Source organism: Alnus glutinosa, chromosome 7 (genome assembly GCF_958979055.1).
Source record: "Alnus glutinosa chromosome 7, dhAlnGlut1.1, whole genome shotgun sequence".
In the NCBI taxonomy this organism is placed as follows: Eukaryota; Viridiplantae; Streptophyta; class Magnoliopsida; order Fagales; family Betulaceae; genus Alnus; species Alnus glutinosa.
In genome coordinates, this window is record NC_084892.1 from 29,474,681 (window position 1) to 29,492,027 (window position 17,347).

Here is a 17,347-nt window from a genome sequence, read left to right on the forward strand (position 1 = left end):
TACAACTACAATTTTGTGAAAATGAATCAGTTCTTTAGAATTTGAATGTTTCTAAATTAAATATCTAACGTTTACAAAGAAATGAACAGATCCCTTGTTATTCTTGTATTGTTCAGGCACTACAAAAAATTTGGTATTTAGCCACATGCAGTTAGTCATGTGAATGAGGGTCATCTACGTTGCTAACTGCTAGCCACGTGCAGTTAGCCACGTGGGTCCTGCGTGATTAATCCGGTTTTTGTTAAATGTCACTTAGCAATGTGGTATTTTTATACATGTAGTTACTTAACCATATGGCTTTTATCCACGTGCCACTCATATGTGGCTAAATGCATGTTATTTTTGAAGAAAAATAAAGTACTATTAGCCACGTGGAACTAACCCACGTTGTTAACCACCACATTTTTTTTTTTCCTCGCCGAAAACTTCTTCAAGGCTGGCGAAATCTTCCCCTTCCTTCCCCCATGAAATCCAATCTAAAAATCTAAAAAATCCCCCAAAAATCCTCCGTCGACTGCATTACCAAAAAATCATAAAAAATCACCAACAAAAACCAAAAATGACCACGTCGCCGTTCCTGTTTTACCAGTGAAGATGCATGTTTACCGGAGACGTAGCGAAATGAAACTACAAAAAAAAAAAAAAAAAAAAAAAAAAAAAAAAAAAAAAACCCCAAAAAATGCCCGAAAAACACTCCCTTGGCTTCACCGGCGTCGGAACTTGACTTTCCGGATTCTGGCGCCGTCGTCGACCATGGCTATCTCTCAGAATCGCTCCAGTTCTCTCTCTCCAGCTCTCTCAGTCTCCCTCTTCCATCTCCCTCTCTATGTGAAAAAAAAAAAAAAAAGAAAAAAAAGAAAAAAAAAAAGGAAAGGCCTCCATGGGAAAAAGGGGAAGAATGAAGAAAAAAGAAGAAGAAAATGAAAAGAAAAGTTAAAAGGTGGCGGGGGAAAATTAGAAAAAGTAAGAACAAGAGAGATAATTAAAGAGGGAAATTAGAAATGGATTGGAGGGAAGTAATTACCCATGTGGTTTATGTGCCACGTGGCCAATAAACCACATGACTAAAATTTTAAATATAAAAAAAATTAAAATAATTTTAATAAATTAGTCACGTGATTTATGTGCCACATAGCCAATTGACAACGTGGCCAATAAACCACGTGGCTAAAATTTTAAATTTTAAAATAAGTTTTAATAAATTAGGCACATGGTTTATGCGCCACATAGCTAATTGGCGACATGGCCAATAGATCACGTGGCTAAAATTTCAAACCTAAAAAAAAATTCGGAAAAATTTCAATTTCTGAAAAAAATTGAAAAAAACATGAATATTTTAGCCATGTGGCTAGTTACCTACGCAAAGCATTTCGCTACATGGTGGATTACCTTCATGGCAAAATCGCGATATGAGTAATCACCACGTCGCGAAACTGCCACCACTACAAAAAAAAATTGTTTTTTGCCACTTGCAGTTCGCCACGTGTACTGTCACTGTACACGTGGCGAATTGTTGGCCACGTGCAAGTGGCCACGTAAATACACGTGGTGGATCCGGGTGACACTAACTGCACAGTTAGCCGCGTGTATTTTAATACACGTGGCTAACAATTGGCCGCGTGTATTTTAATCCACGCGGCCATTTGGCCACGTGTATTAAAATACACGCGGCTAAATGTATTTTTTTTTTTTGTTTTTAAAAAAAATTATATTTTTTTGGGTTAGCCGCATGTATTTTAATACACGCGACCATTTGGCCACGTGTATTAAAATACACGCGGCTAAATGTATTTTTTTTTAAAAAAAAAAAAAAATTATATTTTTTGGGTTAGCCACGTGTATTTTAATACACGCGGCTAAATGTATTTTTTTATTTTTTTTTTAAAAAAAATTATATTTTTTTGGGCCACGTATACTTAATATTCTGGAATATACTTAATATATATATTTTTTTTTCCTTCCTAATATTCTGGAGAGTGAGAGAGAGATATAAAGAGTGAGACAGAGAGTGAGACAGACAGAGAGTGAGAGAGACACAGAGAGAGAGGTATTAGAGACAGAGAGAGACGTCGATGTCGGGAAGGCCGGCCACACGGTGGTCGGGGAGCTGGCCGGTGGTGCGCGCCTGACGGAGAGATGGCCGGTGGTGCGCGTCTGATGGAGAGAGAGAGAGAGCGAGAGAGAGAGCGAGTGAGAGGGAGAGAGAGAGAACACTGAGAGAGAGAGCGAGAGCAAGAGAGAGCGAGCGAGAGGGAGAGAGAGAGAACACTGAGAGAGAGAGAGAGAGAGAGAGAGAGAGAGAGAGAGAGAGAGAGAGAGAGAGAGAGAGAGAGAGAGAGAGAGAGAGAGAGAGAGAGAGCGAGAGCGAGAGAGAGAGCGAGCGAGAGGGAGAGAGAGAGAGAACACTGAGAGAGAGAGAGAACAGTGACGGAAAGAGAGAGAGAATTGAGAGCGAGAGAGAATTGAGATGGTGAGAATATATATATATATATATATATATATATATATATGATATATTTCAAAATTGGTGCAGGTAGGCGCGCGGGACAACTCCCGCGCACCTACCTGCACCAATTTTGGCCACGTGGCCAAATTCTTTTTGATTTACAATATATTTTTATTTTTATTATATATATATATATATATATATAATTTTTTTTTTATTTTATATTTATATTTTAAATATATTTTCAAAAACAGTTGGCCACGTGTATTTAATACACGTGGCCAATTGCAAATATAAATATAAAAAATTATAAAAAAATATAAATATTTTAGCCACACGTATTTATTACACGTGGCTAATTGGCCACGTGTAATTAATATACGTGACCAATTACAAATATAAATATAAAAAATTAAAAAAATATATAAATATTTTAGCCACGCGTATTTATTACACGTGGCCAATTACAAATATAAATATAAAAAATTATAAAAAAAAAATATAAATATTTTAGCCACGCGTATTAATTACACGTGGCCAATTAGCCACGTGTAATTAATACACGTGGCTAGTTGGCTGCGTGGCTACAGTAACGACTACTGTAGCCACGTGGCTAATTACATGTTTTTTTGTAGTGCACGTGGCCACATTGCTAAAATACAAGTTACCTAGGTAACTATCGCTCTATTTCTGTACTCATATTTTTAGACTTTTACTGTGTGCAATTTGCCCCTACAAACTACTATTTTTTTTAACACCTATTTTATCTTATAATATACGCGTTGTGCATATATATAACCCTGTGTCACGTGAGAATCACATGTGACGAATACTGTTAACTTTAACGGCCCAATATCAACCGGGGTGCAACTCAAAATAAAGTGATATATAGTTCACAAAGACGAATTATAGTGAGTTAAATTTTAGAAATATAAATGCAAATGAGAATCTGGGATGGTAATTTAGGAGATAAAGTATAATTTTTTTTATAAAAAAAAAAAAAAAAAAAAAAAAGGGAAGAAGAAGAAAGAAAAGTTTTCTTGAACTTTTTGAATGAGCTCTTTATGGTTGAAACCTTAGCATACTACTCAACGTGTTATACCGCGTTCAATGGGAAAGGAATCAGCAGGATGAGACGCATGCATGGGATCCAGCTCTCAAAAAGCAAGAGACGCGGTTGGAAATAATGACTAGAAAATCAAAAGATGTGGTACTTTTTATTCTTTCTTCACCCAAACATCTCATCATTATATGCTTTTAGGAATCTTCCTACCTTAAGGGAAGAGATAAGCAATTGGATATATATATATATATATATATATATATAAATAAGTCGATTTAAGTTTATTTGTATATATTGACTTATTCATTTGTAAATATGAACATGTGTATTGTAAATAATCAAGTTAATGAACAAGTTTTAGAGATTTTTAAAAGTAGTTGATATAAGTATCTAACAGCGAACCACACCCATAATTCTTTGTATTCTTTTCTCTCTTTTACTTTCTCTATTATTTTTGTATTTGAGAACAAATCTTAACATGGTAAAATATGTTTCTTTTTCTGCCATGCAACTCAAAATTTAAGGGCCTTATAATGTGAATGGATCCTTACAGTCGGGCATCTCTACAATTTTATTTTTATTAACTTTTTCGTCGATCTTAATAATAAAATTATTGAAAATCTCTAACCGAGTCTCTAGAATGTTTAAAAACAAGAAGAATCTTGATTCTATTTGTTACGGTGTTTTAGTTTTTAAAAAACAAATAAGATTTTATCTCATTTTTTTTTTAATTTTATCTCACAAAATCAAACTATTTAAACAGTTTTTTTTTAACTTTATTTGTTTCAAAATTCGCACACTACATTATAATTGAATTCAAAGTTAAAAAAATCAAACACCTCTTTGGTAAACGTTGGGCTCTTTGGTCTCTTTGGTCGGGTAAATAGATTCTATCCAAGGCTTTTTACAGTTCCTACAATTTCGTGCGGTACTCTAGACATATGAGCTGTAGAGGATCCCGTGTCCCTTGCAAACAAATTAAAAAAAAAAAAAAGACTGGTACCTTAAAAGGCAAGCGTGTGGGTCAGCTTTGACTTTTGAAAAGAAAAGATTGTCATCCTCTTCACATTAGACTCCGTATGAAACGGCAGTTAATCTCCAAAGAGACTTTACAACAAACAACAAATTAAAGCCGGTTGGCGGTGGCCTAACCAAATGTCCAAACCCGACCGAATATGACACCTAACTATTTAAAATTGTATTATTACGATATTAATTGATATCATTTTCATGACCGATGTCGATTGTTGACTATTTCTTTTTTTCTTTTTTATTCAATATGGGGAAAAGAGGAAGAGTAATGCTACACATCATCCCCTTGTCCTCCTTTTGTCCTCCCAAATTTGATGTGGCTCGTAAAATCACCATTGAATTTATGATAGATCATTATTGAATTTTGATCCAATGGTGATTTTAAGAGCCACATCAATTTTGGGAGGACAAAAGGAGGACAAGAGGATGATGTGTAGCATTACTCAAAGAGGAATTGAGGATTACCAAGGCCAAGGGGGGTTGATTAATATTTTGGCGGTGCTAATTAATTTCATTCTAAGAATTAAGTTGAAAAAATAACAATGCATTATAGATAAGACTGCAATTTCTTCAAAATTGATTTGGAAGAATTTTATCTAATCCAGTCTATAAAATTGTTAAGGTGTCTTTTCAACATGTGATCGATAATTAAATTAACATATATTTTTTAGTAGTTTTTTTTAAAAAAAAGATTATATATTTTTCACATGCTAGAGAATACATGACAATTTATAGACTGAATTAAAAAAAATAAAAAAGTTCTTTCAATTTAATTTAGATGAAATTTATGAGTCAAGGATATTACATACTAATAATAATAATAACAATAATAACCTAATTTCAAAGGGTGCCACATTTGAATCAGATCACACCTAGTGGGCTAGTAACGCGCAAATCATTGATTTCAATCTCTGTATCCATTAAAGAAAATCATTAAAAATAAAAATAAAAACTCAGCTAAAATCTCTTTTTCTTTTCTTTTTTTTTTAAAAAGAAAAAAACTCGGCTAAAATCTTGAATTGTTCATTAAGCATTTCTAATGGTACACTGTAATAACTGATTATTGACGGTTTAACAGTTGAAGAAATTCTGTTTTTTAAATGCTTGAAATATTTAATTAAAATAGGGTATACTTTTTAGTCAGAATTTAAACTACGTTTACCTTGAAACTACGTTATATTAGTTATTTTAAAAAAAAAATAAATCATTTAATTAATATTCTTACTTTTTTTTTTTTTTTTTTTGTCTAAAATGCAGTACCAAAATAAAATAAAATTTTTTTTAAAAAAAAATCTTTCCTAATGTAGTAATGCAGTGTAAATAAAATATTTGCTCTTTAAAGAAAAAAGAATGTAAAATTAATCTTTCCTAATGCCATACATATTCCCACACTCCCTAACACGTTTTTTTTTTTTTTTTTTTTTTTTTTTTTTTTTTTTGTGTCATTATATTTAAAATTAATCATTATTTTCAATAATAATTTTAAAAGTTATGATAGAATGTCAGAATAAGGGTGCGTTTGAGATTGCGATTTTGTAAACAATAAGTGCGATATATTTTAAATCAAATCGCAAAACATAGATTGTTTGGGAACTGCGTTTTTAAAAATTACGATTTGAAAACGTAGAAAATCTGTTTTTTCAAATCGCAGATAAGATGATTCTTTTTTGAAAATACAGAATTTTAAAGGTAAATTCGCGATTTTAAAGGTTAAACTGTGATTTTGCCAAACGCTTAACTGTGTTTTTAATTTTTAATTTTTTTTTTTTCAAATCACACATTTTAAAATCGTTATTTTAAATCGCACTTTTTAAAATCGCAAACCCAAACAAATCTTAAAAATGTGAAGTATTTCTCGGAGTCGGTGGTGAAGTAAGGTAGCGGACAAAACGCAAATCTTTTGACAATGTCTTCTGAATCGGTTGATTTGGTATAAATTTTATTTTTGTGAACAGTTGATTTTGTATAATTAAATTGGTGGCTCAGAAGGCAAGGAAAGTTTTCAAAAAAAAATGAATAAAAGGAAAACATTTTTCTTTATGCAATTAATTTATGGGCCCCAGTTTTAAATATTCACGACATGATACGAAAGATTCAGAAAAAACGTATATATATATATATATATATATATATATATAGTAGCAATTAATACATGACCAATTTCTCTTTCATTTCTTTGCAAAGTATACCCCTAACTTTAATTTAATTCGAACTTGACACAATTGCGCGCATCAATCTTTATTCTTACACTTGAGAAGAGATTTCAGTAATTAATATTCACTCAATGAAAAACAAAAAGAAAAAAGAAGAAGAGAGATTTCAGTATTTGACAAGTGATTAAACAAAACGATATTTTACGGAACACGTACTCGGAAGAATTTTTTTTTTTTTTTTTTTTTTTTTTTTTTTTTTTTTTTTTTTTTTTTTTTTTTTTTTTCTCTTACTGCTAAGACACGATCGACAAACAATAGCCTGCCTCAGTGGTGCCTGAATGCAAGAACTTATCTATTTGTACGCTGACACGGTTATGCCCAATTAATTAATATAGAATTCATAAAGTAGGTAAAACCATATATGAAACTGATCATCGATCACTAGCCTATTGTTTTATAAAAGTGACAAACCTTCCGACATCCAGAGGGACATCTACAATAAAAAACTTAACCTAAAGTTTTGCTTTGAATTCCTTTGACCAACCAGTTCGATCTATATATACAACAATACAAAGGTATGACATGTTTTGGCATTAATAGAACGGCATGAAATTTAACTCAAGCAAAAATTAATGTCTTCACATGTATAGGTTCATTTTTCAAAGTCAATTGTAGGTGCAATTAATTATTGTTATTAATTGCACCTACAATTGTTAAGAGGTCTTCAAGTCCATATCAAGAACCTCTCACAATTGTTTGCTCTGTTACAAAGAGCATGCAATTGCAGATAATCCACAATTGTATGGAATCACCATACGTTGAAAGTTCCATACCCCAATTCTATCTTTAGTACGAAGGCCCAATTGTACGTGTCTAATGTCTAAGAGACACAAGAAATATTTGCTAATCAAAATGTAGTTCATCAATAAGAAATGCTATTTGCACACCTTGTTTTATAATTGGGTTGAATTTTTATTTTTAATTTTTATTTTTAAAAAAAAGGGTGGATGTGGCAATTCAGTGGGATGGAAGTGGGAGAGAGAGAGAAGAGTATATGTTCATAAAAATCCAATTTATTTTTGAGTCTCCAAATAGCTATTCACTTCCAAAAACTTCAAAATATATGAAAGTATTGATATTTAATTTTGATGGTTATTTTAATTTGTAGGAAGATAAATTTTTTTATTTTTTTATTTTTTTTAAGATGCAATAACTCAATTTCTTTAAACCAGTTAATAATTAAAAGTTGTGTTTCTTTTTCTTTCTTTTCAGATAATATAAAAAATTTGATATATTATATCTTTACTAATTAAGTCTGAACAGAGGCGTAGAAGTTTCCGGGTCAATCATTGCATTTTGTATTCTTTCCGTTCACAACGCTGACTTGGTGTGTGTATGAGAAAAATGGGTGCCTGTCAAAGGTAGAGCACGTAATATAAATACATGACAACTCCTCTGCCTTAACCACGCAGCAAACAAGCGAAGAGCCTTCTTCTTCTACTACTTCTTCTTCTCTTCCTCTTCTTCACACGAAAGCGTTAGTCATGGCTTCCCATCGCTCTATCCCCTACTCCATTCCCAGTACAACCACAAAATTCTGCCTTTTATTCTCACTTCTTGTGGGAATGTCCTCTGCCCAGTTATCCTCTACTTTCTACGATACATCCTGCCCCAAAGCCCTTTCCACCATTAAAACAGCTGTTGATGCTGCAGTGAAAAAAGAGGCACGCATGGGGGCATCGTTGCTCCGTCTTCACTTTCATGATTGCTTTGTTAATGCAAGTCATCTCTCTGATCACTTTCTCCTCCATTTTTATTTTTATTTTTTTTCATTCATTCATTCTGTAGTATATATATATATATATATATATATATAGTGAATTCTAACGAAGACAGGTTGATGATTTGGGATCTTGGAAACAAAGAAGGTAACAAGTTTGCATAAAATTTCTGTAACAGGGATGTGATGCATCTGTACTGTTGGATGGCACCAACTCAGAAAAAACAGCTGCGCCCAATACTGGTTCGCTAAGGGGATTTGATGTAATAGATACCATCAAATCTCAAGTGGAGAGCGTATGTGCTGGTGTTGTGTCTTGTGCTGACATCTTAGCCGTTGTTGCAAGAGATTCTGTTGTCGCTGTAAGAAAAAGAAAAGTTTCCAATTTAATTCCACGTCATATAAATCATGTTATTTTTAGTGTAATTTTTTCCTCATGATATTGAATTGTTTAATTCAGCTGAGTGGGCCTAGTTGGACAGTTCAATTGGGCAGAAGAGACTCTACCACCTCAAGTGCAAGTGATGCTAATTCCAACATCCCTGCTCCAACTTTGAACCTTAGTGGCCTTATCACTTCCTTCTCAAACAAAGGTCTCACTGCCAACGAATTGGTGGCTCTTTCAGGTAAAATTTTCATTTTAACAAATGAGAAATAATATTTAGTAAATTGCTCTACGATTAATATGCATACTTTTTACGAGCTCTTACTAATTTAAAAGTCTATTTTTACTATTATTTGAGTTTTAACTTATAAGAAACTAAAAATAACCCCATTGTTTTCTTATTAAATTTCTTCAGGAGCTCACACAATAGGCCAAGCCAGATGCACAACCTTCCGGGCCAGGGCATACAATGAAACCAACATAGACTCCTCGTACAAAACATCACTACAATCGAAATGTCCAAGCACCGGAGGGGACAACAATCTTTCCCCTCTTGACGTCACTTCTCCGACAACCTTTGACAATGCTTACTTCACGAACTTGAAAAACAAAAAGGGTCTGTTGCACTCGGATCAACAGCTCTATAATGGAGGTTCCACAGACTCTCAAGTTGATACTTACAGCTCCAACTCGGCAACTTTCAAAACAGACTTCGCGAACGCCATAGTGAAGATGGGGAACATTAGCCCACTTACGGGCACGAGCGGCCAGATCAGAACAAACTGCAGGAAAACCAACTAAAAATCGAGGGACCGGAGTGTTCTTTTGCGTGACCAATAATAATGGTGTTTGTTTGAATATTGTCCATGTGATTTCGTTTTGTAGTCGATCAGTTTGACAACAAGCTCGGAGAAATCTTGTTATTATATTTAAGACGTGTTGACTATCATATATTTACATCCCTGGCTCCTGTTGAAGTTGATTAATAAATTATAGGATTCGGCTTCCATGCGGTAATTTAAACTACCGCAGGGGTGCTGTAGTAGAAAACGGTACTGTTTTCCACTTAAAAAAAATTTGCAAAATTTTTAATAAATTTAAAAATTATAAAAATAATAATAATTAAAAACAAAAAATATAAAAACCTAAAAAAACTAAAGGGGTGGCCGGCGTTGCCCAAGGGGGTGGCCAGCCGCCGCAATCGGCTTTGGGGGTGGTCCGGCCACCCCCAAAAAGCCAAAAAACAAATAAAAACAAAAAAATGTTATGGGTTTGGGGGTGGAAATCGGCCGTATGGGGTGGTTGAAACCACCCCCAGGCCCTTGGGGGTGGTCCGGCCACCCCCCAAACCCCCAACTTTTTTTTTGGTTTTGTATTTTGGCCTTTTGGGGGTGGCCGGACCACCCCCAAAGCGGATTGGGCTGGTTTGTCCACCCCAAATCGGCCAAGGGGAGCCACCCCCTTGGCCAATAATGGGGTGGCCGGCCACCCCCTTTGACGCCGGAACAGAATAGCGATTATTCTGCAAGCTAATCAACAAGTAGTTTGCAAGGAAGAAAACAGAAAATTCACCCCAAAAATAGAGAGAAAACTCTGAATTCGATAAATTATCAATAATAACAAAACTGTCGGAAAAACGCCTACAAGCCGGGCTAATATAGCTGAAAATTTGACCTTTAGGATTTTACCAAAAATAGCAAAACCCTAATAAAATCTCCTAAGACTTGAAATAAATACAAATTAGCATATTATGAAAATACTTGGTGCCAAAGAATATCTCCAAATTAATGGAAAATATTTGGTGCCAAAGAATTACCATATTAGGGAAAATATAATAACTATAATATTACTTAACGACTACATAAATATAATTATGGGAATTCTTTAAAAGATGAATCAAGAGATTTGTGATAGTCTCTTCTTTCCTTCTTGGTCTTTCCCTTGATGGATGTTGACAATTGGTAGAGAATATCTTCTAAATCACAACTTGCTAAAGGTCTCTTCTTTCCTTCTTGAGTAGTTGACCATTTCCTTTCTTACTTAAATCAAGCCAATCACATCGCCACATCATAGACCAATTAATTCTATAGTTGCGTCTGATTTCCTCCTGCATCAGTCTCACCGGGTTGGAAAGAATTCGTCCTCGAATTATTTCAATTTAGTGTGAGGCTAGTCGTTGTGATGGGTTGCAATTTATTTATCTTCTGGTTTCAAGTTAGTTTGATATTGAGAAATACAGAATGAAATGAATTGACCGGCCATCCAAAAGATCGAGGTAAAGAAGGTTCGAATTCGAGGACGAATTCTTTCCAACTCGGTGAGACTGATGCAATAGAAAATCAGACACAACTATAGAATTAATTGGTCTATGATGTGGCGATGTGATTGGCTTGATTTAAGCAAGAAAGGAAAGGGTCAACTACTCAAGAAGGAAAGAAGAGACCTTTAGCAAGTTGTGATTTAGAAGATACTCTCTACCAATTGTCAACATCCATCAAGGAAAAGACCAAGAAGGAAAGAAGAGACTATCACAAATCTCTTGATTCATCTTTTAAAGAATTCTCATAATTATATTTACGTAGTCGTTAAGTAATATTATAGTTATTATTTTTTCCCTAATATGGTAACTCTTTGGCACCAAGTATTTTCCATTAATTTGGATATATTCTTTGGTACCAAGTATTTCCATAATATGCTTATTTGTATTTATTTCAAGTCTTAGGAGATTTTATTAGGGTTTTGCTATTTTTGGTAAAAATCTTAGGAGATTCTATAGTTGCGTCTGATTTCCTCCTGCATCAGTCTCATCGGGTTGGAAAGAATTATTTCAATTTAGTGTGAGGCTAGTCGTTGTGATGGGTTGCAATTTATTTATCTTCTGGTTTCAAGTTAGTTTGATATTGAGAAATACAGAATGAAATGAATTGACCGGCCATCCAAAAGATCGAGGTAAAGAAGGTTCGAATTCGAGGATGAATTCTTTCCAACCCAGTGAGACTGATGCAAGAGGAAATCAGACGCAACTATAGAATTAATTGGTCTATGATGTGGCGATGTGATTGGCTTGATTTAAGCAAGAAAGGAAAGGGTCAACTACTCAAGAAGGAAAGAAGAGACCTTTAGCAAGTTGTGATTTAGAAGATACTCTCTACCAATTGTCAACATCCATCAAGGAAAAGACCAAGAAGGAAAGAAGAGACTATCACAAATCTCTTGATTCATCTTTTAAAGAATTCCCATAATTATATTTACGTAGTCGTTAAGTAATATTATAGTTATTATTTTTTCCCTAATATGGTAACTCTTTGGCACCAAGTATTTTCCATTAATTTGGATATATTCTTTGGTACCAAGTATTTCCATAATATGCTTATTTGTATTTATTTCAAGTCTTAGGAGATTTTATTAGGGTTTTGCTATTTTTGGTAAAAATCTTAGAGGTCGACTTTTCAGCTATATTAGCCCGGCTTGTGGGCGTTTTTCCAACAGTTGTTGATTATTGATAATTTTATCAAATTCAGAGTTTGTCTCTGTTTTCTTTGGGGTAGTTTTCCTGTTTTCTTCCTTGCAAACTACCTGTTGGTTAGCCTACAGAATAATCGCTATTCTGTCATTGACGCTGGAACAGAATAACGATTATTCTGCAGGCTAATCAACAAGTAGTTTGCAAGGAAGAAGACAGGAAATTCACCCCAAAAACAGAGAGAAAACTTTGAATTTGATAAATTATCAATAATAACAAAACTGTCGGAAAAACGCCCACAAGCTGAGCTAATATAGTTGAAAATTCGACCTTTAGGATTTTACTAAAAATAGCAAAACTCTAATAAAATCTCCTAAGACTTGAAATAAATACAAATAAGCATATTATGAAAATACTTGGTGCCAAAGAATATCTCCAAATTAATGGGAAATATTTGGTGCCAAAGAATTACCATATTAGGGAAAATATAATAACTATAATATTACTTAACGACTACGTAAATATAATTATGAGAATTCTTTAAAAGATGAATCAAGAGATTTGTAATAGTCTCTTCTTTCCTTCTTGGTCTTTCCCTTGATGGATGTTGACAATTGGTAAAGAATATCTTCTAAATCACAACTTGCTAAAGGTCTCTTCTTTCCTTCTTGAGTAGTTGACCCTTTCCTTTCTTGCTTAAATCAAGCCAATCACATCGCCACATCATAGACCAATTAATTCTATAGTTGCGTCTGATTTCCTCCTGCATCACCCTTGGGCAACGCTGGCCACCCCTTTAGTTTTTTTAGGTTTTTATATTTTTTGTTTTTAATTATTATTATTATTTTTATAATTTTTAAATTTATTAAAAAATTTGCAAATTTTTTTAAGTGGAAGTTTTCCACTACAGCACCCATGCGGTAGTTTAAAACTACCGCATGGAAGCCAGATCCTAAATTATAATATTATATTCAGACCTTGTTGAGTGTGTTAAAGCCTTAAAATTAAGGATATATACATTACAATTTTATAGGTTGTGTTCGAAGAAATTTATGTCCCAGTGGAGCAGCATTTGAGATTTGGAGGGCAAAATTGAAAAAAGAATAATAAAAAAATAAAAAATGGAAGGACAAAACTAAAAAAATAAAAAATTTAAGTGTAAAATTTTAATTTTAATTTTTAATTTTTTAGGAGAAATATGGGGGCTTGGAAGGTGGCTCCGCCCTTGATCTGATCTCCATTTTAAGTGAAATGGAAATGAAACATGTTATAGTTCAGATTAAATTTTATAGCATCTAACAGTACTATACATATGGCATTTCAAATCATTTAAAAAATTAAAACGACGTGACAACATAAATAATATATACACGGTTAGATGCTATAAAATGCATAGAATCGTACTTCATGTAAGAAGGGCTTTTCTATATGAGATCAAAGGAGCTAGCTAATTCAGGTAAAGGAGCCATTCTCACGGATAATTGTTATTATTTTTGTTGCTCTTATTTGTAGGGATAAAAAATAATAGGGAGTTCGATCATATTCCTTCCAGCTTCCCGGCATCAGGGATCCATTTTGCTGGGCAGGCTAGAGCAATGGCCCAGAATATCTAGCTTCACCTCAGTACTCGATTTTGATGGGGCTTGAATACTTTATTCAAATCTTGTCAAAGCTGGGCACTTCAATAGCTTTCGAGGCCCATTTGACCCAACCAGGCTAAGAGTCCTGGCCCAAATAAGCAATGTTTTTGTCCGTTTCTTTTGCCTTTTCATTCTTAAGGGCAGCGCTGCCCAATCTTAAAAACAGATTTTTATGCAATTCTTCTGCTGCCCTTTACTCATCCAAACGATTGTGGTCGTGATTAAACCATTTGTTAAGTAGTTTGGCCATTCAAGAGTGTGATTAGACTAGTCAATGAAGCCAAGAGTGTAATTGGAGTCTGCGGTGGTCGGCCACCCCATTGAGGGTGGTCTAACCGCCCCAACCATGCTCATGGACCCTTTCAAAGGGTGAGGGGTGCCCTCTCAAAAGATAAAACGTCGGCTGGCCACTCTCCTTTAATATATATATTTTTTTCTTTAAAGCTAGGTTCATGTGTTTCAATTCAAGCCATTCTTCAAAATGAAAGCCCGAATCCTTGAAATTGAAGGGCACACCAACTTACAAAATGTTGACAAGCTAAGGTTTAGATCAAATCAAAGCCATTGCTCACCTTGCGAAATCAATCTCCTTCCGTAATCATTCTTGGCCATTCTTCGATTTCAAACAAATAATCTAGCCCTCTCCCTAATAAAAGTAGCAACTTTTTGCCAATTTAGAATGACATAAGTTCCCTACAAACTAGGTTATAAAAGTTCCTACAAATCAGTCTTTAAACAAGTAATATATGTCCCCTTTTAAATTGCATCTTATTACAGAACATTGCAAAAACTTGGAGACCAGATCACAAGAAGACAAGTAGTAGGGTCTTTGCCCATTTAAGGAAATATGGATCAGGAGGTGCGTACTTCAGCAAGAACCCATTTAAGGATAAACTTAGACGGCCGGTGAACAAATTATATATATATATATATTCAACATAATACGACTTCCAGAGTGAAGAAAAAGAGGTGAAAAATAAGTACCCAAAATAGTTTGCGGGGTCAATTAGATTGTATCATAACGTCAACTTAAAATGATCGAGTATACAAACAAGACATAGGGGGAACCATTAAAAGGAACTCGTTATGATACTCATCTTTGTGGTCCTCCATACACATTTCAATTTTAATCAGTATCTTAATTTTCAACTATGTTTTTCTTGTTCAACTTAATAATTGAATGTCCTTTAATTTGCTGACTATTGAAAATATTCTTTGCCATTTCACATTGATTTTAAATTTTACTCAACCTAATAACTTATCTGTTAATTTTACAATTATATTATTGATTCATATTGAACTGGAATTTGAGTGAATGACTGAAACAAGAATCAAACTCACGACCTTCAGTGCTAATACCATATTAAATAATTACTTGTCCCAAAAGCTTAAATGAATAAAAAGAGATAAATTTATTCATTTAATCATATGTTTTAACACTCCTCTCACATATGAGCTCATATTTTCTTTTAATAAGTGATGCCCAACATTCATGGTATCAGAGTTATAGGCTAAAGCTAGTATTCGATCCTATGATCGTGTGAATTCCTTTATTATTTTCTTGTGAAATTTTGGTTTTATTTTATTTTTCCTATCCTCTCCTCTAATTGAAAAAATAAATAAATAAATTCCTTTTGGTTTGTTTTTTTTTTTGTCAAACAAGTGGTGTGCGTAACCTGTCTCATATGGAAACAAGACAAAATAATAATAATAAATAAAAAAAAAAAATCAAGATAGTTTTCTCATGCTTTTTCACATATGGATCTTGATCCAATCAACGACCCAAGTGGGTTCTTACTATTGGTCGTTTTTGTCAATCGTCGGCCTCAGCCTGCCATGACTGCCAGATCCCGACTATCGCCAACTATAATCATCAATCAGCCACAATCGGCCGTGTTCCACAATTTGCCGACACAAGTCTGATCTTGGCAATCGTACTTCTGCCACCAGATTGGTCACGAAAGCCTCACATGCCAGTCATCTTCTAGATCAGCTACGCTGCCTTCACCACTTCCATTTGTCTTCTTTGTCAATCCGATCTGCCTCACTACCAAAGCCCTTTGTCGCCACAAAGTTGTTGCTGTGAAACTAACCTAGGTTTCACTTATGGCATGTTTGTGGGTTCTTTGGTTTAAAAAAAAAAAAAAAAAAGAATAGAAAAATTAGAATACCTTCAATAAGGATGAGCTGTTGTAAAACTTTCATTTTACAGCAACCAATTATAAGTGGACAACTCATCAAAAACTAAAAAATACAATAAAAATTATAATAAACATGAAAACACCCAATATTTTTCCTACTCATCTCTGTTCTTCTCTAATCTCCCATGCAACCTCCGCTGTACCCTTGCCCAAAGACCAGTAAGGCTGGCTAAAGCTACTGCTGGAATCCATGGAGCCACTGTCCGAATTTGGTGACAGATTCGGAAAGAGAAAAATCCGGCGAAAGAAAAATTTGGCGACAGAGACAAATCCAACTTTGGCCAATACTTCGTGTCCTGGCCTACACTTGGGCAAATCTGAAGAACAAAAAATATTTAATTTCCTACCACAAGTTTCAGGTAATCTTTATCAATATTTCTTCTAATTCCATCCGAGTCATTGACCTCAAGGTCTCAATTCTCTCCACGAAAATTTTGAAGACCCATTTATTCTTGATTTCTTAATCCCCAATGCCCCTACGCACACTTTTACTACAAAAAAATAGGTGTTTTAAACAGTTTTTTTGGAGCCGTTTTAAGGCATTAAAACGGCTCAAAAAGGTTTGAGACTTTTTTTTTGAGCTATTTTCCAAACGGCTCCACATATCAAGTATTAAAGTCTTGATTTGAGCCGTCTTTACTAAAACGACTTCAACCGTTTTGAGCCGTTTTAGAAAAACGGTTCAAACCGATTTGAACCGTTTTAATAAAACCGGCTCAAACCAGTTGGAGTCATTTTAAACTAAAACGACTCTAAATAATTGAAGTCATTTTAAGGACCCTAAAACGACTCTAAATTTTATTTTAAAAATAAATAAATAAAACCATTATTTTTTTTGGACCTATTTTAAGGACCCTAAAACAGCTCTAAATTTATTTTTAAGGTCTCTAAAACAACTCTAAATAAAAATAATAATAATAATAATAATATTTTTATTATTTTTTTTTTTTAAGAAAGAACACTCAGTTAAATTTTTGAAACCCAGATCCAAATGCCCAAGTTCCAACCTCCAACGAAGACTGCAGCTTTACCAAGGATTCAATACTTTTTGTTTTCTCATGAAATTTACTTGTTTCCTAGGCCAAGTAAGGTCAGGATCCCACATAACATTGATATTATGTATGTCAATCTATCATCTGTCATAGCAACACGCTCAAGCGCACAAGTATCCACTACCTTCTTTC

The 17,347-nt window shown here is 34.0% G+C and overlaps 1 protein-coding gene across 1 annotated transcript; it reads left to right on the top strand.

Moving 5' to 3' along the window:
- Positions 1-8,149: 8,149 nt before the first annotated feature.
- LOC133873601 (cationic peroxidase 1-like) lies at positions 8,150-9,820 on the top strand. Its single transcript, XM_062311332.1, has 4 exons — positions 8,150-8,472; positions 8,654-8,836; positions 8,935-9,100; positions 9,275-9,820. Exons 1-4 carry the CDS (start codon positions 8,239-8,241, stop codon positions 9,658-9,660), a joined length of 969 nt encoding a protein of 322 aa, XP_062167316.1. The 5' UTR covers positions 8,150-8,238; the 3' UTR covers positions 9,661-9,820.
- The last annotated feature ends 7,527 nt before the right edge of the window (positions 9,821-17,347 follow it).

What these genes read in the sequence shown, in the direction of transcription:
- LOC133873601 (XM_062311332.1), top strand. Translation starts at nt 8,239, where the DNA reads ATGGCTTCCCATCGCTCTATCCCCTACTCCATTCCCAGTACAACCACA. An exon ending in TTCATGATTGCTTTGTTAAT is followed by an intron (nt 8,473 to 8,653) that starts GCAAGTCATCTC and finishes TTTCTGTAACAG; the next exon opens with GGATGTGATGCATCTGTACT. An exon ending in CGAATTGGTGGCTCTTTCAG is followed by an intron (nt 9,101 to 9,274) that starts GTAAAATTTTCA and finishes AAATTTCTTCAG; the next exon opens with GAGCTCACACAATAGGCCAA.